This window comes from Cucurbita pepo, chromosome LG06, assembly GCF_002806865.2.
Source record: "Cucurbita pepo subsp. pepo cultivar mu-cu-16 chromosome LG06, ASM280686v2, whole genome shotgun sequence".
Lineage (NCBI taxonomy): Eukaryota > Viridiplantae > Streptophyta > Magnoliopsida > Cucurbitales > Cucurbitaceae > Cucurbita > Cucurbita pepo.
The window spans coordinates 4,688,428-4,714,848 of record NC_036643.1 but is presented as its reverse complement, the minus strand read 5'-3'; the positions used below and the strand labels follow the sequence as shown (position 1 = coordinate 4,714,848).

General features: G+C 39.8%; 5 protein-coding genes and 1 long non-coding RNA gene across 6 annotated transcripts; 3 read left to right on the top strand and 3 right to left on the bottom strand.

Annotated features, from left to right (window-relative positions):
* Positions 1-401: 401 nt before the first annotated feature.
* Positions 402-3,680, bottom strand: LOC111796633 (DDRGK domain-containing protein 1-like). The gene is made up of 9 exons (XM_023679348.1): positions 3,591-3,680; positions 3,333-3,470; positions 3,095-3,200; positions 2,085-2,188; positions 1,664-1,765; positions 1,396-1,557; positions 1,144-1,200; positions 891-927; positions 402-729 (listed from the first exon to the last, which is right to left on the bottom strand). The coding sequence occupies exons 2-9, from the start codon at positions 3,450-3,452 to the stop codon at positions 527-529; spliced, it is 891 nt and encodes a 296-aa protein (XP_023535116.1). The 5' UTR covers positions 3,453-3,470; positions 3,591-3,680; the 3' UTR covers positions 402-526.
* Positions 3,681-4,296: 616 nt separating this feature from the next.
* Positions 4,297-7,231, bottom strand: LOC111796612 (polyubiquitin-like). The gene is made up of 2 exons (XM_023679316.1): positions 7,024-7,231; positions 4,297-6,113 (listed from the first exon to the last, which is right to left on the bottom strand). The coding sequence occupies exon 2, from the start codon at positions 6,111-6,113 to the stop codon at positions 4,512-4,514; it is 1,602 nt and encodes a 533-aa protein (XP_023535084.1). The 5' UTR covers positions 7,024-7,231; the 3' UTR covers positions 4,297-4,511.
* Positions 7,232-8,115: 884 nt separating this feature from the next.
* LOC111796651 (trafficking protein particle complex subunit 3-like) lies at positions 8,116-12,474 on the top strand. Its single transcript, XM_023679368.1, has 6 exons — positions 8,116-8,252; positions 8,465-8,571; positions 8,791-8,888; positions 10,183-10,282; positions 11,291-11,473; positions 12,019-12,474. The coding sequence occupies exons 2-6, from the start codon at positions 8,515-8,517 to the stop codon at positions 12,139-12,141; spliced, it is 561 nt and encodes a 186-aa protein (XP_023535136.1). The 5' UTR covers positions 8,116-8,252; positions 8,465-8,514; the 3' UTR covers positions 12,142-12,474.
* Positions 12,475-13,727: 1,253 nt separating this feature from the next.
* LOC111796650 (protein NDR1-like) lies at positions 13,728-14,562 on the top strand. Its single transcript, XM_023679367.1, has one exon. It carries the CDS (start codon positions 13,812-13,814, stop codon positions 14,412-14,414), a length of 603 nt encoding a protein of 200 aa, XP_023535135.1. The 5' UTR covers positions 13,728-13,811; the 3' UTR covers positions 14,415-14,562.
* A 1,097-nt stretch (positions 14,563-15,659) lies between these two features.
* LOC111796663 (putative multidrug resistance protein) lies at positions 15,660-24,339 on the bottom strand. The gene is made up of 7 exons (XM_023679381.1): positions 24,133-24,339; positions 22,664-22,718; positions 22,393-22,574; positions 21,293-21,750; positions 20,655-21,195; positions 18,477-20,440; positions 15,660-16,152 (listed from the first exon to the last, which is right to left on the bottom strand). The coding sequence occupies exons 1-7, from the start codon at positions 24,310-24,312 to the stop codon at positions 15,777-15,779; spliced, it is 3,756 nt and encodes a 1,251-aa protein (XP_023535149.1). The 5' UTR covers positions 24,313-24,339; the 3' UTR covers positions 15,660-15,776.
* On the top strand, positions 20,336-26,321 carry LOC111796665. The gene is made up of 5 exons (XR_002815388.1): positions 20,336-20,465; positions 20,579-20,627; positions 21,604-21,729; positions 24,086-24,387; positions 25,905-26,321. It is a non-coding gene; the product is annotated as an uncharacterized LOC111796665 (long non-coding RNA).
* Positions 26,322-26,421: the final 100 nt, after the last annotated feature.

Sequence of the window (26,421 nt, the reverse complement as noted above, 5' to 3'; positions counted from 1 at the left end):
ACTCACCCCAAGACCTAGACTCGAGGGACATCAAGGATTTTTCGTATTAACCTCACCTAAAGGTCCCGACTTCGGACCTAAAACATCTATTTATTTATTTTCATGAATCCTACTACCATGGTGAATCTTTAACTCGTAACAACTATTTTGTCTTCTAAAAAAATGTTCGAATCATTTCGTCCGATCCTAAGCAGCATAAAGACAATCATGGTGATGATCAACAATTTGCCTCACTCAAGAGAAGTTTCTGTTGATTCCTATTTCCATACATCACATAACTAATTTGCCTAAAGCAAAAGGTCCAACAGATGGATCTATCTTCTATTTCTAGGAATGAGATGAATCCGAACTTAAATGCAGGACATGAAACATAATATAACAAGAACAGCTCAAGAACCTGCGTAGAGAAGGAGAATATCGACAGCCACCCGCAATCATCGTGAACGATCATTGGGTAAATTATATACTAGTTGATTATGATTATGATTATTTCATGTAACATTTCTCTCAAAAATTAACAAGTATATTAAGAGACAGTTACCTCCTCAGCATTGATGTCCTCAACCAATTGGGTTTTTGGTTCCAAATCAATGAACTGGTTGGACTTACTAGCTAAATGTGAAATGCTAACCCTTCCTTGACGCTTGATGTAGTCAGCAACTGCTTGCATTTCATCCTTTGATATGTATATGTATTTGCCTCTATCATCCATAACACCAGAGAGTCGGCCTGTAAAATTCGTGCGTTTCTTCGATCAGAATCATCGGTAATGTTACTCATGATATCATAATTAAAAGTTGACGATGGTAAAAGCTTGCAAGAACTTATGACAGACCCGAACCCTGGATGAAATGCATTCGACAAGAGAGAAAAAATGAAAAGAGTCGTACCCATGCTCTCGAGGGAGGTGATCCGATTAATACATTCCTGCATTAGCAAAATGTAGAGCGACATAAATAGAGGTGTAATATTTGCATAAAAACGGTGATGACAAAACGAACAACTAATTCAAAGTCAGTCAAAGAACAGAAAATCATTCTTCTCGACTCGTTATTTTTACGATTTCTTTTGAAGAAATAACAACAACTACGACCGCAACTAAACCTTGAATGCATTACATACAACAACCATTATCTGGGTTACCTGAGTTCTTAATTTAAATTCTGCAGCAAGATCTTCCAATGGGACACATTTATGATTCTGTAAAAGAACATAAAAAGGGCTTCAGGTATAGAGCCACAAGGAAAGCATAGATTAAACAGCTTTAACGAAGAATAGTCGGGTTTAGTAGTCCATGGGCAGATCTTATTCCCGACCTATACTAAAATACGAACAAGAATACGTTAAGATTCCTATAAGGTGAAATACTGAATCATTAGAACATGACAGACTCACCTTTATATATTCCACAAAAGTAGAGAGCAAATCTTGATTTCCGCCTTCGACATCAGCTTCCGTCGTACCTTCGGCATCAACTGAAAATTCCCCTTTCCACTTCTCAAACTCAAGTGAAGCAGCCTCTTCCTCCTTGGCCTTCCGAGCCTTGGCTTCTTCTTCCTAAACAAAGAAAGGAGACCATCACCATTCAACCACAGAAGCTCCAGCCTACCTCGCACGTGTCTACGTCAGAGTTCTCGAAAGACAGGGTGATTGATTAACTAACCAGTAACCGTTCCTGCTCCTCACGCTCCTCGTCCTTCTTCCTCCGCATTTCTGCATAACGGTCTTGTTTTGTCCACCTTGAGTCACGGGAAGCTTGTTCGGCCTACAAAACAATATTTTTTACTAGTATACAGTTAACCAATAGAGTATAAAAGAGAACAAAATGTAAGAAAATATGATGATGATGATGAGAAAAAAAAACTATAAGAGCCACACAGTGAAGATAACAACCTAAAGACATCTGCATTCTTTCAAGTATAGTGAAATCATATATACGACTCGTGTTTTCAACACACGAAGATGCAGTTCGTAAACAATCTCAACTTTCAACATCAACAATTTCAGAAAAATAGACTTCGAACTGGTTCTCCTAATATTATAGTCCTGTCTCCATAAATATGTCAAAACTTCACATACGTTACCTGTCTCTGTGCCTCGCGCTCCTGTCGCTTCTTTTCTTTCTTCTTTGACACTCGACCTTCATTGTATTCATCCGCCATTTCTTCATCACTTCCATCCGCACTTTCTGTTCCAGAATCATCAGGAATAATTGTTAGAGTTTCCACATTCAATGTAATGAATTCCTAATTTAGAAGACCACATTTGATTATACCAAAGCACTCCCAACTTCTTCCATATTGGCTACTTATTACAATAATCATGTAAAACCTTCATATTCCAGTGCTTTTTTGCTCAATACACCAATACCGAAGGGTCGACAACCCTCAATTTCTATCTCTCGTTCATTAGTACATTTTCTTCATTACTTGGTAAAGATTGACTATCTCGTACCGAATGTGTACACTATATCGGAGAACCTAAACATAAAATCCAAGCAAACTACAGAATGTTATGTTAAACATACCATAAATGTTTGTGATTGAGAAAATAAATAAATACCATACAAGAGAAACAGATATGGTTTGGGTAGACAGTTAGGTAAAGTGATCTCCCTTTATAGCTATTTGTTATCCCAGATTGTATACTATTTCCCTTGTGTACGGTCTTCAGTCATTTTGGATACTTTTAGCGGTAACGTGTCTGCTAGGGAGAGGTTTCCACATCCTTATGAGAAATGTTTCGTTCCCCTCTCCTACCGATGTGGGATCTCATAATCCACCCAACTTAGGGGTCCAGCGTCCTCACTGCACACCATCCAATGTCTGGCTTTGATACCATTTGCAATAGTCCAAGCCCACCGCTAGTATATATTGCCCGCTTTGACCCGTTACGTATCATCGTCAGCGAGGAATTGGTTTCCACATCCTTATACAGAATGCTTCGCTCCTCTCTCCGACCGATGTGGGATCTCATATACTCCATCGCAATTGTGTTACCGAATTACATAACAGAATAATACAATTAAAACTAAACAAAGAAAATCTCGGACAGAGGGAAAGAAAATAAACACAGAAGGCTAATTGATGCAAACCTTCCAGAGATGGCCCTGCATTCGACGAACTAGCAGCCGTAGCAGGTCTCCGACGCATTCGACGGCCACCAGCAGTGGCCCGAACCACAGTTTCTCTCTGAGGAACCTGAAAAATTCCAACAACCAAGTAAAAACCCCGATAACCTTTCATCGAAACAGATTGATAACCTCAGCAATAGCATTTCAATACAAAACAAACAAATAAATAAACCCTGACCGAGCCTCCAAAAAACCACACCTGATTCTCATCTTCATGTGCATGATCTGAGCGGGAGTCCTGATAGCGTCTCCACAGAAACAAAGGAACCAACGCAAAAACGAGCAGCATCGAGAGAACTGCCACAATAAATTCCTCCATCTTCCAACTTCTATACACCTATGATAAAAAATTCAATCGCTTAAAACAATCGCAAACAAAACATCTTCAAACAGATCAAACTTCTGGCACAGAACAATTATGATTAAAAACGACATCAAACGCGATGACGAACAATACCCAGAAATTGGCGCTTCAGAAGTGAAGATCGCCGATCAGGATGAACAAAACAAACAATAACGAAGAGGAAGGCGGAAGACCGGCCAATATACGACGCCGTTCACACCTCTCTGACTTGACTACTTAAAGCGGTTCGAACCGGCTTCTCCGGTTCGGTTTTATCTGCTCATAACATTTTGGAAATGCCCTGTATTGTAGCTGTATTTTCAGATCTGCCATGTTCCTTAATTAAATTAATTTACATTTAATTAAATTTTTAATTCATAAAAAATATGGATAAATTAATAAAAATTATCCTTAAACTTTATATATATTAAATACCTTAAAACTTTAAAATAATTTTTTTTTTTTTGCATTCTATTAATTAATTTAATACCTAGGTGCATTTCAATTCTATTATTTTCTTTATGTCACATTTTTTTAATGTCAATAATATATTTTAATTAAAAAATAGATCTTTTCATATTTGGAAACATTATTTTTTATTATTTTATTGGTTGAAGGAATTTATTTATTATGAGTGGTTTTTTTATTGTGTTATTTTAAATAAGTAGTATTCATTTTATATATAATTATTTAAATAAAAGAAAGAGAAAAATGACGCAATAAAAGAAAAAATTTAAAAATAATAATAATATATAATATTTATTTAAAAAGAGAAAAATATACATTGAAATTATTAAGAATATTTACAAAAGAAACGATATTAATTTAAAAATTCATAATAATACATTCATTTTAGAAGCCGTTTTTAACATGGCCCGTTAGGCCATTGCAACAAACAGCATATTATTATTTATATATTAACAGACGCTGAAATAAAAGAAATAAAAGTAAAGAGTTCGACTTATTACTACTAAAACCATTCAGAAGGGGCCATGGGAGACACCACAAGTCCAGCACAAACACGGCGGAGCCACCCTAAGAGCCACCGCGCAGGCGGAGAACAAGGTGGAGGGTGGACTCTTTCTGAATATTGTAATCAGCCAATGTTCTACCATCCTCCAATTGTTTTCCGGCGAAGATGAGCCTTTGTTGGTCTGGAGGAATCCCCTCTTTGTCTTGAATCTTTGCCTTCACGTTGTCGATCGTGTCCGAGCTCTCGACCTCCAATGTGATTGTCTTCCCTGTTAACGTCTTCACGAAGATCTGCATTCCACCGCGCAGTCGTAGCACTAAGTGCAACGTCGACTCCTTTTGGATGTTGTAATCTGCTAGAGTTCTGCCGTCTTCCAGTTGCTTACCAGCAAAGATCAACCTCTGTTGGTCTGGTGGAATGCCCTCCTTGTCTTGAATTTTTGCCTTCACGTTGTCGATCGTGTCCGAGCTTTCGACCTCCAATGTGATCGTCTTACCTGTCAACGTCTTCACGAAAATCTGCATTCCACCTCGCAACCGAAGCACCAAGTGCAATGTCGATTCCTTTTGGATATTGTAATCTGCTAGAGTCCTACCATCTTCCAGTTGCTTACCAGCAAAGATCAAACGCTGCTGGTCTGGTGGAATGCCCTCCTTGTCTTGAATCTTCGCCTTCACGTTGTCGATCGTATCCGAGCTTTCGACCTCCAATGTGATCGTCTTCCCCGTTAACGTCTTCACAAAAATCTGCATTCCACCGCGCAATCGGAGCACCAAATGCAACGTTGACTCCTTTTGAATGTTGTAATCGGCAAGAGTTCGACCATCTTCGAGCTGCTTACCAGCAAAGATCAACCGCTGTTGGTCTGGTGGAATGCCCTCCTTGTCTTGGATCTTAGCTTTCACATTATCAATGGTATCTGAACTTTCTACCTCCAATGTGATCGTCTTCCCCGTTAACGTCTTCACGAAAATCTGCATCCCACCGCGCAACCGAAGCACCAAATGCAACGTCGACTCCTTTTGAATGTTGTAATCGGCAAGAGTTCGACCATCTTCGAGCTGCTTACCAGCAAAAATCAGTCTCTGTTGGTCTGGTGGAATGCCCTCCTTATCTTGTATCTTAGCTTTCACATTGTCAATGGTATCTGAACTTTCTACCTCCAATGTGATCGTTTTTCCTGTCAAAGTTTTCACAAAAATCTGCATACCACCACGAAGTCGAAGAACCAAATGCAGAGTAGATTCCTTCTGAATATTGTAATCAGCAAGAGTTCGACCATCTTCGAGCTGCTTACCAGCAAAAATTAGTCTCTGTTGATCAGGGGGGATACCCTCCTTATCTTGGATTTTAGCCTTGACATTGTCAATTGTGTCAGAACTTTCCACCTCAAGGGTGATGGTTTTGCCAGTAAGGGTCTTCACAAATATTTGCATCCCACCGCGAAGTCGAAGCACCAAATGGAGTGTAGATTCCTTTTGGATGTTGTAATCGGCCAGCGTTCGGCCATCCTCAAGTTGCTTACCAGCAAAGATAAGCCTTTGTTGGTCGGGTGGAATTCCCTCTTTATCTTGAATCTTAGCCTTTACATTGTCGATTGTATCTGAGCTTTCCACCTCGAGGGTGATTGTTTTGCCGGTTAGAGTTTTTACAAAGATTTGCATCTGTTAACACAGCAATGAAAGTTCTATTGAAAATCATGGCAATAATATGGATTGAATCAGGTAACATGATAATAAACAGCTCAAGAACCAAATCCATCATAATCGAGAACAGGATCAAGCCAGAAATCTTCAAATTAGAAAGAAATTTCAAAATAATTCAATTTTTTAACCAATCAGATCATAAATAGCTGAAGAACCAAATCCATAAGTGAACAGTCCACTAAAAACGATGAATGAGAAGAACTCGAGTACAGGACCAAGCTAGAAATCTTCAACTTAGAAGGAAATTTCAAAATATTAACTTCTCGATTCAATTTGTTTAATCAATCAGATCATAAATAGCTCAAGAACCAAATCCATAAGCGAAAAGACCACTGAAAAGGATGAATTAGAAGAACTTACAGGACCAAGCCAGAAATCTTCAAATTAGAAAGAAATTTCAAAATCCTAGCTTCTCAATTCAATTTTTTTAACCAATCAGCCCTTTCTGTCACTTCTTGGATCCTTCCTATTAGTTTAGAACCTCTAATCGATCCGAATATATAAAAGCCGAGATAAAAAATCAAGTTCCTATTTGCGAAAACGAAACTGTAGATCGAGAGAATTCTCTGCAAGATCTTACAACGAACTTGAAAACAGTAGAATTAAGAAAACACAGCAACGTAAGCCGTACATCGTAAACGAATACGAATTCAATCGCTTCTTGGAGAAAATAGACAATCAGACGTTACGAAAACGGAGAAACTCCAAGAAAACCAAAATCAATCCGCAAAAACACTCCTAAAAACGAATTCAAGAGCAACAGAAAAGCAAAAACTCCCAGATCGACACAATAAAGACGGAACATCAAAGAAATGAACAAACACAAACTCCGATCATCCTTGAAAAAACGAAAAGAGCGAAATCATACCTTGAGATGAAGAAAGAGCGCAACGAGATGGGAAAAAAGAGATTTAAAAGAAAAACTGGAAGACGAAGGATTAGGGACGACCAAGAGGTGAATTTATAGGGTTCAATTGCCAATTTTTAGGGATGGGATTTGGAGGAATAAACGAATTTAATGGCGGTTCATGGCTTGCAACCCACCATTTGGATAACTTCCCCTGGTTCATTGGAGATTCCGGAAACCTTTATATATATATATATATATATATAATATATATATATATATATATTCTTTTTTTAATTATAAGAATAAATATTAAAATTCATTTGAAAAAAATGAATAAAATCAACATTTATTTATATATATGGATATAAAAATTAATGTGAAAAAATGATTATATAAATAATTTATATAATACTTTTAATCGTGGCAATGATTTTAAATAATATTGTAATTATTAATAATTTATTTTGCTCGTAAAATTCTTATAATTGATCTAAAAAAATATATATATATTTGTTGGGACAAATAATAACTTTTAATTATTTTAAATATTTATTAATTATCCTATCTTTATGATAGCTTGATTTAAATGTGATATCGGTTCATTTATATATTCTCATTTATTTTATAAAATTCATATTAAAAATTTTAAATTTAAATTTATAAATTAATCAAATATTGATTTTGTAAAGGGTTAGTTTTTTAGTCTGGATGGAAAAGTCTAAATAGGACAATATCTACTAGCGACAGATTTTAGTTGTTACAAATAATATTAGAGTCAAACACTGAGCGACGTGCCAGCAAGAAGACTGAGCTCTGACGGGGTGGACATAAGGCAGTGTACTAACAAGGACGTTGAGACCCGAATGGGTGGATTGTGAGATCCCATCTCAATTGGAGGAGAGAACGAAGTAGGAGTGGACATAAAACAGTGTACTAGCAGGGACGTTGGGACCCGCATGGGTGGATTGTGAGATCCCACATCAGTTGAAGAGGAGAACGAAGTACTTTTATAACAATAATAGACATGTTTTAAAATCGTGAGGTCACTTTCTAGCTATGGGTTGGAGCGATTATAAATAATATCACTTATTTCTGGAGGGAAGCAGTTGAAACTATTCTTTGCTCCAAATCCTTTTGGATCCATCACACAGTTTTCATCCACTTCGCATATTGGAACCGCGATTACCGTCGGCGTCGGCCACACTCTTCGCTCCCGGTATCAACTTCCGTCTTCGATCGCCGGAACTGTAAGTGTCCGGACTGAACTTCAATACGTTTTAATATATTCCTTCATCAGGATCGAATCAATTTGCTGTAAAGATGTAGTAAAATCCTAATTTTGATATCGATCTATAAACACTTCGGAAGGCCCAAAGCTTTGATCTCGAGCTATGAAAGCGATTTAGGTCATTCAGCCCATAATCTGCAAGACTAACTCTAAGTTTCTTCACTTATGTAGCGGTAACCAGCAAAGCGTCTACTAAACGTTCCTTTGAATTCATATCAATCATGCCTACCGCTGGTCCTCGATCTGGTGATGCAATCTTCGCTAGCGTTGAGCGAGTGGTAAGCTTCTAAACTTCCATTCTCTCTCTCTTAATTGTTCCTGTTGTTTGGGTTCTGAGGAATTTTAAACAAATGCGAGGGAAGTGGTGAGGAATTTGATCAGATGATCCGAAGTGGTAAGTCTGTACATGATGGGAAAACACATTTTTAGGTCTTTGATTTCGTTTCTGTTTTTGAGTCATCTTCCATTGATAAGAAGCTAAAGTTGAATTGATGCAGAATGCGGAGCTGTTTACCTTGACTTATGGAGCAACTGTCCGTCAATTGCTTACAGATCTGGAGGAGGTTGAGGAGGTTAACAAACAGCTCGATCAGATGTAATCTTAATTCACTTCACGTGCTTTATTATTCAGTTTCTTTTTTCATAACTTGGAATTCTGCTTTGTTCACCGATGACTTGTTTTTTCTTTTTTTTGTCTGAATTAGCTGTTTCGTTGTGTCTTTGCTTTGTTATTTCTCTGGTTATTCATTGGCTCTCATCAATGTATGATCTCATGGGAAAGCAAAGGAAATTAAAGGAAGTGCATACCAAAAAAAAATCTTACCCAAGCCCACCGTTAGCAGATATTGTCCTCTTTGAGTTTCTCTTTCGGGCTTCCTCTCAAGGTTTTTAAAACGCGTCTGCTAGGGGAGATGTCCACACCCTTATAAGAATGTTTTGTTCTCCTCTCCAATCGATGTGGGATCTCACAATCCATCCCCTTCAGGACAAGCGTCTTTGCTGGCACTTGTTTCCGTCTCCAATCGATGTGGGTCCCCCAATCCACCCCCTTCGAAGCCCAGTGTCTTTGTTAGCACACCGCCTCGTGTCCACCCCCTTTGCGGCTCAGCCTCATTGAAATATCGCCTTGTGTCTAGCTCTGATACCATTTGTAACAGGCCGCTAGCAAATATTGTCCCTTCCCTCAAGATTTTAAAACACGTCTACTAGGGAGAGGTTTCCACCCCTATATAAAGAATGTTTCGTTCTCTTCCCCAACGGATGTGGGATCTCATACCTCTGCAGTATACAAAGTGTTCAAGCTTTTAACTGAATTGAACAACATTATGAAAATTTCTTTACATTCCTGCCATAACAGTTTTGCAGAAGCTTACTTCTTTTCATTGTAATGAAATTTGCTTGAATTTTGGTTTGAGATTTTGAAATAAGGTGGCATGAGAACCACCAAGGACTGGCTTAGATGTGTTGGGGCATGTGAAAAAATTAAGGAACTTTGGGAGAATAGGTGCAAACTTTATAGTGGCCACTTACGGAGGATAAAATTACACAAGTTTCTTGATAACCAAACATTGTAGTGTCAAAAGGTTGTCCGGTGAACAAAAAAATTGTGCATGAGAATTATATTCTTCTATTCGATCGGGTGTTTCTTATTTTTTGTATCTCTTTTCGTATTTCGATCTTTCATCTTGTGCAAGAAAGTTGGTTTTTCATGAAAAAAGAAATAGTGTGCATGCGAATGGTGGGTAACACTAAGCATATGATCTTTTACAGTTCTTCCTAAGTTCATTTTGATGAAATATTAAAAACTCTTTTGTGCTTAAACTTAATGTCCTTGTGATAACACACTCATTAGATTCAGTGATCTGACTGTTTTGTCAATTGTTTTTCAGGGGTTACAATATTGGAATCAGGCTGATTGATGAGTTTCTAGCAAAATCTAATATCTCTAGATGTGTGGACTTCAAAGAGACAGCTGACGTGATTGCAAAGGTAGGTTGTAGTTTAATACATGTGCCGAAGTATTTTATTCTCTCTGAAAGCCTTCATCGGTTGGAGAGGGAAACGAAGCATTCCTTATAAGGGTGTGGAAACCTCTCCCTCGTAGACGCGTTTTTAAACCGTGAGGTTGACGGTGATACGTAATGGGCCACAACGGATAATATTTGTTAGCGGTGAGCTTGGGCTGTTACAAATGATATTAAACCCAGTCACCGGACAGTGCAAGGCACTGGTTGGAGTAGGGCTAGATCCTCTCCCTAGAAGACGCGTTTTAAAACTGTGAGGCTAACGACGATACGTAACAGACTAAAGCAGATAATATCTAGTGGAGGGTAGATATGTTAGGTAGTCATAGTGCTCTTGAGTGAGCATTTGCGTTTATCTGTGTGAAAACCGTGACGTATCGTCGTTACGTCATTTTAAAACCGTGAGGCTGACGGCGATACGTAACGAGCCAAAGCGGACAATATCTATTAGCAGTGTGCTTGGACTGTTACAAATGGTATTAGAGTCAGTCACCGGACGATGCGAGGCATTGGTCAGAGTAGGACTAGACCTTCTCCATAGTAGACACATTTTAAAATTGTGAAGCTGACAGCGATACGTAACGGGTCAAAACGGACAATATTGGGCTTGAGCTGTTACAAATGGTATCAGAGCCAGTCAACGAGGACGTTGGGCCTCCCAAGGGGGGTGGATTGTTAGATCCCACGTCGGTTGGAGAGGGGAACGAAACATTCCTTACAAGGGTGTGAAAATCTCTCCCTAATAGACACATTTTAAAATCGTGAGGTTGACAGTGATACGTAACGGGCCAAAACAGACAATATCTGCTAGCGACTTAGGTTGTTAACCCATTCTAAATGTAAGTTTAAGGCCTTTTGAAGTGCGGGGATATTAACTTATTTTCTCGAAAACCTACGTCGACCAATCTACCTAAGATATTACAAACCTACCGGTTTATTTAGAATGATATTTTTTTTCTTCCTTTTTTAATAGATCGGTTTAAAAATGTTTTTGGGAGTGAATGCAACGGTAACCAACTGGGATGCTGAAGGCACATGCTGCAGCATTGTTCTTGAGGACAATCCATTAGTGGACTTTGTTGAGCTTCCTGATACTTGCCAGGGTCTACATTACTGCAACATCTTAAGTGGAGTCATTAGAGGAGCCCTTGAGATGGTGAGTTCTCTTCTTGTTTCTTTAATCTTAGCTTACTTATTACCCTTCTTAGAAGCACAAATATGGATATAAAACACATATACGACACGGACACGCTGACACGCTGATACATTATATTTAAAATCTAGGACATGATTACGACATGAATGCATTTATTAAAATAGATATCATTTTTAGGCATTTCACATTGTCTTTGATGTGTCTAGCACATGTCGGGCATGTATTAGCGTTGTAGAACTGGTATCTAACACATCTATTGGACTAACAAGTGTCTAATACGTGTTCAACAAGTGTTAAAAGTGTTCCAGTGTTAGACGTGTGTCTGGACAAGGACACACTAACCCGGCTTAAGTGTTATTCGGGATTCTATTCTTTTTCCCAATTTGTTTCCTTCATTTCTTCTTTATGAAAAATCATGATTTTTTTTTTTTTTTTTTTCGTTTTATGTTATAGTAGTCACTTTTTGAAGTTCGAAGACGAAATAGAACTAAAGTATAAGAACTAAACTGTCATTTTTTCTAATTGTGGTGTGGTGTTGGGGTTAGGTGTCAATGAAAACCGAAGTAACATGGCTACGTGACATGCTGAGAGGAGACGACAGCTTCGAATTACAAGTAAAATTGTTGAAGCAAATCCCCGAAGAGTACCCTTACAAAGATGATGAATGAAATATCTCCCTATCTCTTGTGAGAACCATTTAGATGCGCCGGTCCAAACACGTGACTCATGTGTGTAAGAAAAATAAACTGTTTTTTTTTTTTTTTTTCACAGCAAAATTTGGTTCTTTCTAAACAGTAATGGAAGCTATCGTCTTATCAAGTTGGAGAACGGTAGGAGTAGAGGGAATTTCCTTTCTTTACTAGTTAATTCGATATTGTTTATTGTTCCTTTCCATATGGATATTAACGTCGTCGTCTTGACTATTTTTCGTTGTTGGGTTAGTTCGAACCAACCAACGTCCTTATTAGAAATTGGAATGAAGTGGAACGAGAATATCATTCTTTTGAGTTATCGTCACTTTTATCGGTTACTTTGTTCGTTGATTGAAAATATATATTTAAACCTATTTAATTATTATTTTTAATAATTCGAAAAAAACTTAATTTTTTTTTTTAATTATTTGACCGAAAATAAAAATAATTTTTTTTAATAGTTTATGAATGAATGATATTATTACATCATCAACCAGCATAATTATGACGTCATTAACTTTTCAATTTGTTGTTTTTTGACCACTTCCTTCTCACTTATTAAATAGAGGCCCCACCACTATATTTATATATATATATATATATATTTGGAAATATATATATAGGGTTAGGATTTAATTTATTATATGAGTTGATGCCATGACATTTCAAAGTAAAAAAATACAACTTGTATTTATAAAATAAATATTACAAATATTTATTAACAATTTGATGCATAAAATTAAAATATTTCCCGAAAAAAACCAAAGAAAATAGTGCTTTAAAAAATTACTCGAAAAAAAAAGAACGGTGATAAATGTGCAAATAATTAAAATTCGAACATTACCATGTTTTATTATGTTATTGTTGTTACATCTACGGTTGATTGTAACTAGAGATGTGCACGGGGTAGACCAACGATGGATAAACTTCCTCCCAATCCAAACATGATCCTACACGGTTGGTGGCCGGAGAATGCAATCTCCGTCCTCGTCACCATTTAGTTAATGATGAATAATCTATCCCCGCTTCCTCTTCAATCAAAACACGATCCTACACAGTTGGTGCCTCGAGAACGCAATCTCCGTCCTCACCACCATTTAGTTAACGAGGAATAATCTATTCCCGCTTCCTCTTCAATCGAAACACGGTCCCTACACAGTTGGCGGTTGGAAAATGCAATCTCCGTCCTCATCATCATTTAGTCAATGAGGAATAATCCATCCCCGCCTCCTCTTCAATCAAAACGCAATCCTACACAGTCGGTGGCTCGAGAATGCAATCTCCATCCTCGTCACTGTTTAATTAACGAGGAATAATCCATCCCCGCTTCCTCTCCAATCGAAACAAGATCCTACACAGTTGGTGTCACCATTCGAGGAATAATCTATCCCCGCTTCCTCTTCAACCCAAACACGATCTTACACGGTTCGTGGCTGGTGGGTCCCACACGTTAAATAGACATTATTTATTTATTTATTTAAATTAGTAAGTTTTTGTACTCCTCCACTGAGTTTTGTCTTCTTGTGGTCGGTCCCAGCTCGCTTTTGCCTACCCCCACAACATTATTGTACTTCCCCTGTTCTCAACTTCCCATTTCCTCTTCTTCTCCTTCCCACCGGATCCCTTTTCTCCGTTCGCCGCCTTACATGACGGAATCCGGCGGCTGCTGCCGGTGTTGTTTCAGCTTCATCTTAACTTCCGGCTTCGCTGCTCTGTTCTTATGGCTCAGCCTTCGAACCCGCAAACCCAAATGCTCCATCGAACATTTTTACATTCCAGCCTTAAATCAATCCCTAAATTCGCCTTTAAATTCCACCGTCTCCTTCGATCTGCGCCTCAAAAACCAGAACAAAGACAAATCAGTCTTCTACGACTCTCTCAATCTCAACCTCACACTCGTCGGCCGGCGGCCGCTGGGCAACGTGACAGTGCCCGGATTCCACCAAGGCCGCGGCAAGAAGGCGTTCAGAAACGAGACCATCGAGACCCGTGGAGTGGATTGGAAGGCGGTTTCCCGGAATGGGTCGGCGATTTTCCGGCTGGATTTGGCGACGGCGGTCCGGTTCAAGATCTTGTTCTGGAATACCAAGAGGGAGAATTTGAGAGTCGGAGCAGAGTTCAAAGTCAACGGGCAGGGAGCGACGGAATACCCAGGGATTACGCTTAGCTCCGGCGCCGCCGTGCTCGACGGCTCGCCGGTGAGGGTTATTTGGAGTTTTTGGGTGTTTGTGTTGTGGAAACTTTTCTGAAAATGACGTCATTTGACGGAATTTTTGGGCGGCGTCTTTAGTCGGAAGTGTCTCCACCGCCCAATCACGGCCGACGGTAGAAGATCGAGAAATTAATTTTTTAAAATATTTATTTTAGTGTCTGTAATTTTATTTGAGAAACAATTAAATAAATATTGTTAGATATTTAATTTTAAAAGAGTTATATTTTATATTTATTTATTAGTTCCAATTTTTAAAAAATTATTAATATTTGAGACGTTCTACCAACATAATTTCTAAAAATTTAAATTTTAATATCGAAAATTCTTTAACATAATTAAACATTTGGGAGCGATAACAGAGTGTGACAGTAAATATTGTTGGATGATGAAAGTCCCACATCGGCTAATTTAGGGAATGATCATAGGTTTATAAACAAAGAATACTCTCTCCATTGATAAGGAAGTCCAAAGCAAAACCATGAGAGCTTATGCTCAAAGTGGACAATAGTCGTGTTCGTCTAACAAATATAATTTTTAAATTTCTTCCCACTTCGATTTAAACTCAGATTTCCGACCCTATAATTATACTGTTTAAATTTGAATATTACACCATAGTAATAAATAATCCTGTTTCCATTTTATTTATCTGAAAACTATCTCTTCCATCTCGGATTTTCTGACCCGAGACCCATCAGACTAAATGAACATGTCCGTTTGAGATGGAACCCGAGACCCATCAGACTAAATGAACATGTCGTTCGAGATGGAAACGAGGATGAAAATTATAATCCTGCCTCCAAAAACTATCTCTTCCATCTCGGATTTTCTGACCCGAGACCCATCAGACTAAATGAACATGTCCGTTTGAGATGGAACCCGAGACCCATCAGACTAAATGAACATGTCGTTCGAGATGGAAACGAGGATGAAAATTATAATCCTGCCTCCAAAAACTATCTCTTCCATCTCGGATTTTCTGACCCGAGACCCATCAGACTAAATGAACATGTCCGTTTGAGATGGAACCCGAGACCCATCAGACTAAATGAACATGTCGTTCGAGATGGAAACGAGGATGAAAATTATAATCCTGCCTCCAAATTATTTATCTGAAAACTATCTCTTCCATCTCGGATTTTCTGACCCGAGACCTATCAGACTAAATGAACATTTCTAGATAAGCACGACACTATTTATTTATTTATTTTTATTTTTAATATTATTTTATAATAGGGGTTGTAATTTCCACTTCAACATAGTTTGGTACTAACAAAGAGCCATTTTAATTTTTGACGTGGGTTCATCATGTTCATAGAAAAATTGTTCTAACTGATTCAATTTCTGGGCTTACAGTTACAACAAGCTTAAACCCATAAACCCCACATGAAATTTCAGCGATTCAGCGCGGAGGGAAGTTTCCGGCCTGCGATTTTGTCAAAGAATAGTACTCTCCACGGCGCCCCATTGAAATCAGCTCATTGTGCGATCCTTGTTCCACAACTTTCCCGTTCTTGATCACGGCGATGGTGTTCGCTTTCTGAATCGTTGATAAGCGGTGGGCGACGATTATGCAGGTTCTGTTTACCATCATCTTCTCTAGGGCTTCCTGCACCAAATTCTCTGATACGCTGTCGAGCGCGCTTGTTGCCTCATCTAGCAGCAGGATTGATGGGTTCTTCAGGATTGCTCTTGCCAGTGCGATTCTTTGCTTTTGCCCTCCTGATAGCTGCGCTCCTCGCTCGCCACAGTATGTGTTATACTCATCTTTCATTCCGCTGTTAGAATAGAAATATGGTAAAGTGTAATGTTGTTTATTGAAATCACTCGTTTGGTTAGGAATCACGACTCTCCACGATGGTATGATATTGTCCACTTTGAGCATAAGCTCTCATGGCTTTGCTTTGGGTTTTCTAGAAGGCCTCATATTAATGGAAATAGTATTGCTCACTTATAAACCCATGATCATTCCCTAAATTAGCCAATGTGTGTAACGGCCTAGACCCACCTGTTTTATAAAAGGCCTCATATCAATGGAGATAGTATTACTCACTTATAAACCCATGATCATTCCCTAAATTAGCCAATGTGTGTAACGGCCTAGACCCACCACTAACATATATTGTCCTCTTTGGGTTTTACCTTTCGGACTTTCCCTCAAGGCTTTAGAACGCGTCTGCTAGGGGAAGGTTTTCACACACCCATGATCATTCCCTAAATTAGCCAATGTGTGTAACGGCCTAGACCCACCGCTAACATATATTATCCTCTTTGGGTTTTACCTTTCGTGCTTTCCCTCAAGGCTTTAAAACGCGTCTGCTAGGGGAAGGTTTTCACACCCTTATAAAGTATAAGGGTGTTTCGTTCTCCTCCCCAACCAATGTGGGATTCTCACAATGTGAGACTCCCTCCTAACAATCCTCTCGTCGAACAAAGTACACTATAGAGCCTCCTCTGAGGCCTACGGAGCCCTTGAACAACCTCCCCTTAATCGAGGCTCAACTCCTTTCTCTGGAGTTTTCGAACAAAGTACACCCTTTGTTCGACACTTGAGTCACTTTTGACTACTTCTTCGAGGCGCACAACTTCTTTGTTCGACACTTGAGGACTCCGTTGACATGACTAAGTTTAGGGCATGACTCCGATACCATGTTATAAATCATAACTCTCCACAATAGTATGATATTGTCCACTTTGAGCATAATCTTTCATGGCTTTGCTTTGGACTTTCCCAAAAGGCCTCATACCAATGGAGATAGTATTCCTCACTTATAAACCCAGGATTATTCCCTAAATTAGTCAATGTGGTACTCACTCCCAACAATCCTCCCCTCGAACAAAGTGCACTATAGAGCCTCCTCTGAGGCCTATGCAGCCCTCAAACAGCCTCCCCTTAATCGAGCCTCGACTCCTTTCTCTGGAGTCCTCGAACAAAGTACACCCTTTGTTCAACACTTGAGTCACTTTTGACTACTTCTTCGAGGCTCACAACTTCTTTGTTCGACACTCGAGGACTCTGTTGACATGGCTAAGTTTAGGGCATGACTCTGATACCATGTTAGAAATCGCAACTCTCCACAATGGTATGATATTGTCCACTTTGAGCATAATCTTTCATGGCTTTGCTTTGGACTTTCCCAAAAGGCCTCATACCAATGGAGATAGTATTCCTCACTTATAAACCCATGATTATTCCCTAAATTAGTCAATGTGGTACTCACTCCCAACAATCCTCCCCTCGAACAAAGTGCACTATAGAGCCTCCTCTGAGGCCTATGCAGCCCTCAAACAGCCTCCCCTTAATCGAGCCTCGACTCCTTTCTCTGGAGTCCTCGAACAAAGTACACCCTTTGTTCAACACTTGAGTCACTTTTGACTACTTCTTCGAGGCTCACAACTTCTTTGTTCGACACTCGAGGACTCTGTTGACATGGCTAAGTTTAGGGCATGACTCTGATACCATGTTAGAAATCGCAACTCTCCACAATGGTATGATATTGTCCACTTTGAGCATAATCTTTCATGGCTTTGCTTTGGACTTTCCCAAAAGGCCTCATACCAATGGAGATAGTATTCCTCACTTATAAACCCATGATTATTCCCTAAATTAGCCAATGTGGGACTCCCTCCCAACAATCCTCCCCTCGAACAAAGTACACTATAGAGCCCTCGAACAGTCTCCCCTCAATCGAGGCTCGACTCCTTTCTCTGGAGTCATCGAACAAAGTACACCCTTTGTCGACACTTGAGTCACTTTTGACTACTTCTTCGAGGCTCATAACTTCTTTGTTTGACACTTAAGGACTATGTTGACATGGCAAGTTTAGGGCATGACTCTGATACCATGTTAGAAATCACGACTCTTCACAATAGTACGATATTGTCCACTTTGAGCATAAGCTCTCATGGCTTCGTTTTGGGCTTCTCCAAAAGGCCTCGTACCAATGGAGATAGTATTCCTCACTTCTAAACCCATGATCATTCCTTGAATTAGCCAACGTGGGACTCCCTCTAACCAGGTCTAGATCCGAAATGAATTTGAACTTTATTCTAATGAGGAAAGGGAAGGAAGAGAGCTTAGGAAAAATGTAGTTCTGTTTACCTTATGAACTCATGAGCATTGGCAAGAACAGCTGCTTGTCTGATCTCTGATTCCCCTGCTTCCTCTTTTCCATAGGCAATGTTTTCTCTGATAGTTCCAGCAAAAAGAGTTGGCTCTTGACTGACTAATGCTATTTGTGACCTTAACCATCTCAAATTGTAGTTCTTAATGTCCTGTTCGTCAATGTGTATAGACCCACTTGAGGGATCATAAAACCTTTCTATAAGTCCAATGATAGTAGATTTTCCTGAGCCACTTTGCCCCACCAGGGCTACTGTTTTTCCTGCATCAATTTTAAGGCTCAGTCCCCTTAAAACTATCTGTTCTGGTCTTGTTGGATATGAGAAAGAAACACTCCTGAGCTCCACTTTACCCTTTAACCGTCTTTTGAGATCCCGTCTTGATCTGTGATCGGGATCGATTTCAGTCTTCCTGTCTAGGATTGCAAACACTGATCCAACAGCATTGCTTCCTCGAGATATATCGGAAGTCATACTTCCAGCGTCGGCTATGATATATGCAGTGAATAGCAATATCAAGAATGCTTGAAAGATGTGCTCTGAGGATATCATGTTTTGTGTCAATAGCCTCCCACCATACCAGTAGGCTAAAGCTGTTGCAGCAGTGTTAAAGAACTGGGAACTGAATAGGCCAAGGCCAGATATCCAAGACTGTCTGGCACTTTCTTTCTTAGGAGCTTTAAGGGTGGCAGCAAAGAGCCCGAGTATCTTTTTCTGAGACGAGAATGCAACGATGGTTTTATGGTTCGTTACCGCTTCACTCGCAAGTTGGCTGCCTTCTCTTTGTGCTTTTCGGGATTTTTCAGCCATGCTCTTCATCAACACACTCCTTGCATAGAAGCTACCAATGACTAGTGGCTGTACGGCAATCATCACCAGAGTTAACCTCCATGAGAGCACAAGTCCCACAGTGTAAGCAAAGGCTGCACTAAAAACTGCTTGGACCAGTAATGACATTCTGTCTCCAACAAGGGAACGGACCATGTTGGCTTCAGTTGATAACCTTGCACAAATGGCTGCACTTGTGTTCTCATCTTGATCGAACCATCCAATTTCAAATGTCATAAGCTTTTCGAGTATTTTCTCACGCACCCGCTTCGTTAGTCTTTCTCCCATGATTGAAAAATTGTAATGTTGCAGGACATTTGTTAAGAAGTTGAAAATGCCAATGCTTAAGAAGATAAGTGACAAGTTTCTGGCTTTAGACTTAATGTTGGGCTCATCGGCGCGAAAATAAACTGATATGAGTGCTCCTACGCAATACGCGTTAATGGGTTGCACTGCTCCTGAGCCTAAAGCACCTAAACATCCAAGCAGTGCTCGTCCCCATTCCGGTGCATTCATTTTCAGTAAACGCCACTGGGAAGGAGAAGGATAAGCTGGATGTTTTTTATCTTCTTCAAAACTTTCATCATCGGGATCAAACTGGACGGAGTAAGAATAGGGCGTTCCCATGGAGACAGACATTGCTGAGCTGAAGGGATATAATACTGGAGTACTATATCCACTGGATCTCACACTGATTGGGCTTGTGGGAGTACTCATCCTATGGCGATATCTTCTATCCATTTCAATATTGGAATCATAGAAAGTTTCATTCTGCACTGCCATCTGCTGCAACTGCACCATCCTTCGATACTCCCCACCCTGTCCATTGTTCAACAGCATCAGCTCATCATGTGAACCCGATTCAATTACTTGCCCAGCTTTAAGAACTACAATTTGATGTGCCGTTTGTATTGTTGAAAGACGATGTGCAACGGTGATCGTCGTCCTTCCTTTTGATGCTTTATCAATTGCTTCCTGTACCATTCGTTCAGATTGTGCATCCAGTGCACTGGTTGCTTCATCAAGTAACAGTATTTTTGGGTCCCGAAGAAGAGCTCTCGCTATGGCAATCCGTTGCTTTTGACCTCCAGACATTTGGAAACCAAACTGACCGACCTGAAAAGAAGTCGACATACCAAAGGTTTTTTAAAGCAGACTAAGCTACATTCCATTATTTTTTTAGTTTCAAATTGTTGTATTTGTTTCAAACTACCCAAGAGGCTGATCTATTTCATACACTTCTTTGTTTTGCAGTTGATAACTAGTTTTCGAGCCGCGAAGTCTTAGACAGCAACCTAATTCTGTAAGTAAATACGTGACAAAAACTTACTTGAGTATCGTAACCTTCTGGTAGCTTAACGATGAAGTCGTGTGCATTTGCATCTTTAGCTGCATTTATCACTTGTTCCATTGAAGCTCCATCTTTTCCAAATATTATGTTCTCTTTTATTGAAGTTGCAAATAGAACAGGTTCCTGATTCACCAGACCCATTTGAGATCTTAGCCATTTTAGCTGAAATCTTTTTATTTTATGTCCATCTAAGAGTATTTCTCCATCAGTAGGATCATAAAACCTTTCAAGCAGCGAGATAACCGTGGACTTCCCAGATCCACTTCCTCCTATGAGTCCTACTCTCTTCCCTGCTGGAACCTTCAGATTGAATCCTCGTAATACAGGCGTATCAGGCCTTGACGGATAACTAAAATATACGTTTTGAAATTCGATTTCTCCTTTCACGTGAGATAGAGCTTTCTCCTTTTTGTCTTCTCTGTCTGTCTCAGCAACACGATCGATCATTTCAAGGATACGAGCAGTTGCAGATGTTGCTTCTGTGATCGAGGTTAGATGAGGCAATGCACTCAATATACTCCTGAAAACGTCGAATTTATAGAAGAAAAAGTGAATGGAATTATGCAAACTAACTACAGCAATGAATGAACTGGATATAGATGATGAAGAAAACTCACAGCCCTCCCATTAGAACGTTGAAACCAGCTATAAAAACATTGCCTCCTTTTTCTCCTTTCTCAGTGACCAAATAAGTGCCAATCCAAGCTTGAAAGCCCCAACCAGCGTAAATGATTCCCATACTTCCAAGCATCAATCCCTTCACCAAACCGGACTTAATCCCAAATTCCATACTTTTTTGGAGTGCTTGGCTGAACTTTTCCAGTGTTTGCCTTTCTCCTACGTAGGAATATACAGTTCTTATTGAAGATACTGCTTGCTCTGCAATCCCACCAGCCACACCATAAGATTCAATCATTTTCATTATCAGGTCCATCATAATCTTGCCGAACACAAGCCCTGGACCAATGAACATGGCCGAGAGCGGGATGACTGCAAAGGTGAATTTCCACGATACTATAAAGGCAAATACGTGGCAGAAGAAGAATGTTGACATGTAAGTAAGGCAGTCAGGTATCTGCACAGAAAGAAAGAATGAGATATTCCTGCATGATGGTAGATGAAATTATTGATATCTCTTGGGCTATCTGTGTTTTTCATATTTATGGATGATCCTTTCTCTTTACTTTTGATCTCTAACATATTAGAAAATCTTGTCTACATATATTCACATTGGTTGGGGAGGAGAACAAACCACCATTTATGAGGGTGTGGAAACCTTCCCCTAGCAGACACTAGACGATGTGCCAGCCTTCTCGTTGTTTCCCGAAGGAGGGTAGACACGAGACAGTGTGCCAGTAAGGACGCTGGGCCCTAAAGGGGGTGGATTTGGGGGCGTTCCCACATCGATTGGAGGAAGGAAAGAGTGCCAGCGAGGACGCTGGGCCCCGAAGAGGGGTGGATTGTGATGTCCCACATTGGTTGGGGAGGAAAACAAACCACCATTTATAAGGGTGTGGAAACCTTCCCCTAGCAAACGCGTTTTAAAGCCTTGAGGGGAAGCCCGAAAGGGAAAGCCCAAAGAGGACAATTTCTGCTAGCGGTGGATCTGGGGGGTTACATTAAACCTTGCTGATAAATATCTCTAACATAGTTTCTGGTAATTAGTAGTTATGTCAATAGCCAAATATATTCATTGATAGTTTCTCTGAGACCGAACCTTTTCACATAAGGCGACTTGGATTGAACTCGCGTCGGAGGAAATGAGGGAGACAACCTCATGAGTCGTCGAACCAGTTTGGGTATCAAAGAAACTAACTTCTTGTTTAAGCACAGATTTCAAATATTCCATTCTCATCCTAGATGTCTGTCTCTCTGCTGTTCTTGCCCAACACAATCCCTCTGAAAAGTTCAAATTGTGAAGCTTAGTGAGAAAAACATAAACTATTACCCTCTTACCCCATGAATATATTTCTAGCAAATAGGCTCACCCACGAAGGCTGAAAGTCCGATGCCAACTGCAGCGTAAAGTAGTCGCAGTGCAAACTGAAACATATTAGAATAGCAAGTTAACAAATTGCTGTACAAACTATATCACTAACAGCATTTAGCCTGTAGGTTGGGTAATAAATGCAAAAGTTCATAATTAAATGCAGTTTCTAGTATTTTTCCTCTGGCCAGGAAGGCATCTCACTATTGTAGAAACTGTTTTCTTTCTCTGCCTCCTTTGGTTGCCTTATGATCAAACAATATATGATTGAGAGCTGTAAGTTATTGTTTTGTCGGCTGAACATTATGTTTTATGTTATGGTATGTGGTCTAGTTGATTTGTCGGCTGAACATTATGTTTTATGTTATGGTGTGTGGTCTAGTTGATTTGTCGGCTGAACATTATGTTTTATGTTATGGTATGTGGTCTAGTTGATTTGTCGGCTGAACATTATGTTTTATGTTATGGTGTGTGGTCTAGTTGATTTGTCGGCTGAACATTATGTTTTATGTTATGGTATGTGGTCTAGTTGATTTGTCGGCTGAACATTATGTTTTATGTTATGGTGTGTGGTCTAGTTGATTTGTCGGCTGAACATTATGTTTTATGTTATGGTATGTGGTCTAGTTGGACATATTCTTTGTTTCAGTCTCTCTATAACAGCCAAGCCCACCTCTAGCAGATATTGTCCTCTTTGGGCTTTCCCTTTCGGGCTTACTCTCAAGGTTTTTAAAACGTGTTTGCTAGGGAGAGGTTTCCACACCCTTATAAAGAATGCTTCGTTCTTCTCTCCAACTGAAGTGGGATCTCACAATCCACCCCTCTTTGGGGCCCAGCGTTCTCGCTGCCACTCGTTCCTTTCTCCAATCAATGTGGGACCCCCCAATCCACCTCCCTTCGAGGCCCAGTGTCCTTGCTGGTACACCGCCTCGTGTCTACACCCTTTAAGGGCTCAACCTTCTTGTTGGCACATCACCCGGTGTCTGTTTTTGATACCATTTGTACAGCCCAAACCACCCTAGCAAATATTGTTTTCTTTGGGCTTTCCCTTTCGGGTTTCCCCTCAAGGTCTTTAAAACGTGTCTGCTAGTGAGAAGTTTCCACACTCTTATAAAGAATGCTTCGTTCTCCTCCCCAACTGATGTGAGATCTGACAATCCACTCATTCGGGGTCCAGCGTCCTTGCTGGCACTTGTTCCCCTCTCCAATCGATGTGGGATCTCACAATTCACTCTCCTTCGGAGTCCAGCGTCCTCGCTGGCACTCGTTCCTCTCTCCAATCGATATGGAATCTCACAGTTCTTCTCTCTCGCTTTTTGCAAATGTGTAGTTAGTTCACTTTACCTTCTGTCCTTTCTATCTAGCCACTATCATTGGTTTTAAGTATTCATTGTTAATTTCCTCTCAATCAAATCAACGACAGAGTTTTCCATAAGAAAAGGCAACATACCAAAGAGGAGCAAGCCTTACCTTGTCAACCATATCGTTTGTCAAGCCACTGTTCTTGTCTCCATAAGCATTGATTACATCCTTAAGAAGGAACATCGTGAGAGGGATCTGTGATCCATCTCCTATGCTGCCCAAAGTCCCAAAAAACATCAGAAACTTGTCGAAGCCATCAGCATACCGAAACATGCTTTTGCCTGCCATTTTTTCAGCTCTGTGGTTTAGAAGAGTGACAGAGAGAAAGAGAGGAGCAGCATTCTCTGAAATGGCCAATGCCAGGTGAGATAAGAATGATTCTACTTTATATTTGAGCCTTGCCGGCGCCATAGTGATTCCTTAATTGTCAATATCTTGGCATTACTATTCGTTTGTCTGCAAGCAATTTCAAGCCTTTGGGTAGACTGATTCTCCTTTCTGGTTATTGGGACTCAGAAATGCATTAACAAAACTTCAAAAATGAAGATGATTGATTTGAGATTCTTGAATGATATGATAGGTTGAGTTTTTTGTTTCTTCTTCTGCCTTTTGGACTGCTTTGTATGACTATTATGGTTATGTTTTGTGAGATCCCACGTCGATTGGAGAGGGGAACAAATCATTCCTTATAAGGGTGTGGAAACCTCTCCCTAATGGACGTGTTTTAAAGCTTTGAGGGGAAACCCGAAAGGGAAAACTCAAAGAGGACAATATCTGCTAGCGTTTTTCCCTTCTTCTGCCTTTGGACTGCTTTGTATGACTATTATGGTTATGTTTTGTGAGATCCCACGTCGATTGGAGAGGGGAACAAATCATTCCTTATAAGGGTGTGGAAACCTCTCCCTAATGGACGTGTTTTAAAGCTTTGAGGGGAAACCCGAAAGGGAAAACTCAAAGAGGACAATATCTGCTAGCGTTTTTCCCTTCTTCTGCCTTTGGACTGCTTTGTATGACTATTATGGTTATGTTTTGTGAGATCCCACGTCGATTGGAGAGGGGAACAAATCATTCCTTATAAGGGTGTGGAAACCTCTCCCTAATAGACGCGTTTTAAAACATTAAGGAAAAGTCCAAAAGAAAAAGTCCAAAGAGGACAATATCTGTTACCTAGCTAGCCCATGTTTATGTCTGGTTTTTTCTAGTTGTTTACTTCTCCAAAACTAAGCATTTTCTGCCTGCAATCTTTGCTCCCTTCCTAATGCATAAGGCCAAAAAGACTGCACTTAGGAGACTATGAAGCAACAATGCTTTGTTGTCTTGGGGCTAAAGGTTAACCTGTCATCCTCGTTAAAAGACTTAAAAACTCATAGAAAATAAGAACAAAACCAGATAGCAACGCTGATAGAGAAGAAAAATTGTAACCGTTCAAGTCCACTGCTAGTAAATATTTTCCTCTTTAGGCCTTCCCTTTCGGGCTTCCTCTCAAGGTTTCTAAAACACGTTTGCTAGGGAGAGGTTTCCACACCCTTATAAAAGATGTTTCGGACGCATTCTAAAAACCTTAAGAGAAAGCCCGAAAGGGAAAGTGTAAAAAGAACAATATCTGCTAACGGTGTGCGTGAACCGTTTGTAACGTGTTCCATTTTCATTGATTTTCTCTATGACATTTGTTGATGGATTGGACCAAGTGAGTTGGATCTCCTTCGTCATCTTACATTGTTTTTGCATTAAAATATGCCCCTCTCTCTCCCTCTCACTCTCTCACACACACAGCAGAAAGTGCAGAATTGGTCAATTTTGACTCATCTTCTTGTCCTAATTTTCTAATGATAGGTATCCTCTTAATTACCCGATGAAAAAGAACTCTTTCATGCTTGCAGGGTCAAAATTGGTCACGAGCACGGGGCTTAGTCAAGTAGAATCGGGTTGCACTGCTGGATGCTCTGATCGAAAAAAATCAGTGGGGCCATGCCGGTACGACTGAATATGCATTAGAAATGTCAATCCCTCCGCTACTACACCAAAAAAAATCGGGCCGAACTTTTACCCACCTGCTTCCATGGAACAATATCATGACAACGTAGACCAAAGTGGTCATATTGGATCATTGGAAACCATCACAAGTATGGCCGGCTTATATTTGAACGAGAATGTCGTGTTGTCGAACGAAATTTGCCCAAAAAAAATGTTTGTAGTTAAAAATGGTATCATGTCGGGTTGCGGGTTACACCTGTAACTCTAGACTTTGAAAGTTTCACTTTTATCCATTTTGTTTCAGAAAAAATACCTTTGAACTTTGTCATTGTTCTAAAAACGCTTTTCTTTAAAATAAAATATGAAAATCGACGTTACAGTTAATGTGTAAAAATTAGAAGGTATTGTTGGTATTATTTACAA

What these genes read in the sequence shown, in the direction of transcription:
- LOC111796633 (XM_023679348.1), bottom strand. Translation starts at nt 3,452, where the DNA reads ATGGAGGAATTTATTGTGGCAGTTCTCTCGATGCTGCTCGTTTTTGCG. An exon ending in TGCAGGGCCATCTCTGGAAG is followed by an intron (nt 2,189 to 3,094) that starts GTTTGCATCAAT and finishes ATTCTGGAACAG; the next exon opens with AAAGTGCGGATGGAAGTGAT. An exon ending in CTTTTGTGGAATATATAAAG is followed by an intron (nt 1,201 to 1,395) that starts GTGAGTCTGTCA and finishes GTTCTTTTACAG; the next exon opens with AATCATAAATGTGTCCCATT.
- LOC111796612 (XM_023679316.1), bottom strand. Translation starts at nt 6,113, where the DNA reads ATGCAAATCTTTGTAAAAACTCTAACCGGCAAAACAATCACCCTCGAG.
- LOC111796651 (XM_023679368.1), top strand. Translation starts at nt 8,515, where the DNA reads ATGCCTACCGCTGGTCCTCGATCTGGTGATGCAATCTTCGCTAGCGTT. An exon ending in AACAAACAGCTCGATCAGAT is followed by an intron (nt 8,889 to 10,182) that starts GTAATCTTAATT and finishes ATTGTTTTTCAG; the next exon opens with GGGTTACAATATTGGAATCA. An exon ending in CAGCTGACGTGATTGCAAAG is followed by an intron (nt 10,283 to 11,290) that starts GTAGGTTGTAGT and finishes CTTTTTTAATAG; the next exon opens with ATCGGTTTAAAAATGTTTTT.
- LOC111796650 (XM_023679367.1), top strand. Translation starts at nt 13,812, where the DNA reads ATGACGGAATCCGGCGGCTGCTGCCGGTGTTGTTTCAGCTTCATCTTA.
- LOC111796663 (XM_023679381.1), bottom strand. Translation starts at nt 24,312, where the DNA reads ATGGCAGGCAAAAGCATGTTTCGGTATGCTGATGGCTTCGACAAGTTT. An exon ending in AAGTCGCCTTATGTGAAAAG is followed by an intron (nt 21,751 to 22,392) that starts GTTCGGTCTCAG and finishes CTTTCTGTGCAG; the next exon opens with ATACCTGACTGCCTTACTTA. An exon ending in AATGCTCATGAGTTCATAAG is followed by an intron (nt 16,153 to 18,476) that starts GTAAACAGAACT and finishes CTATTCTAACAG; the next exon opens with CGGAATGAAAGATGAGTATA.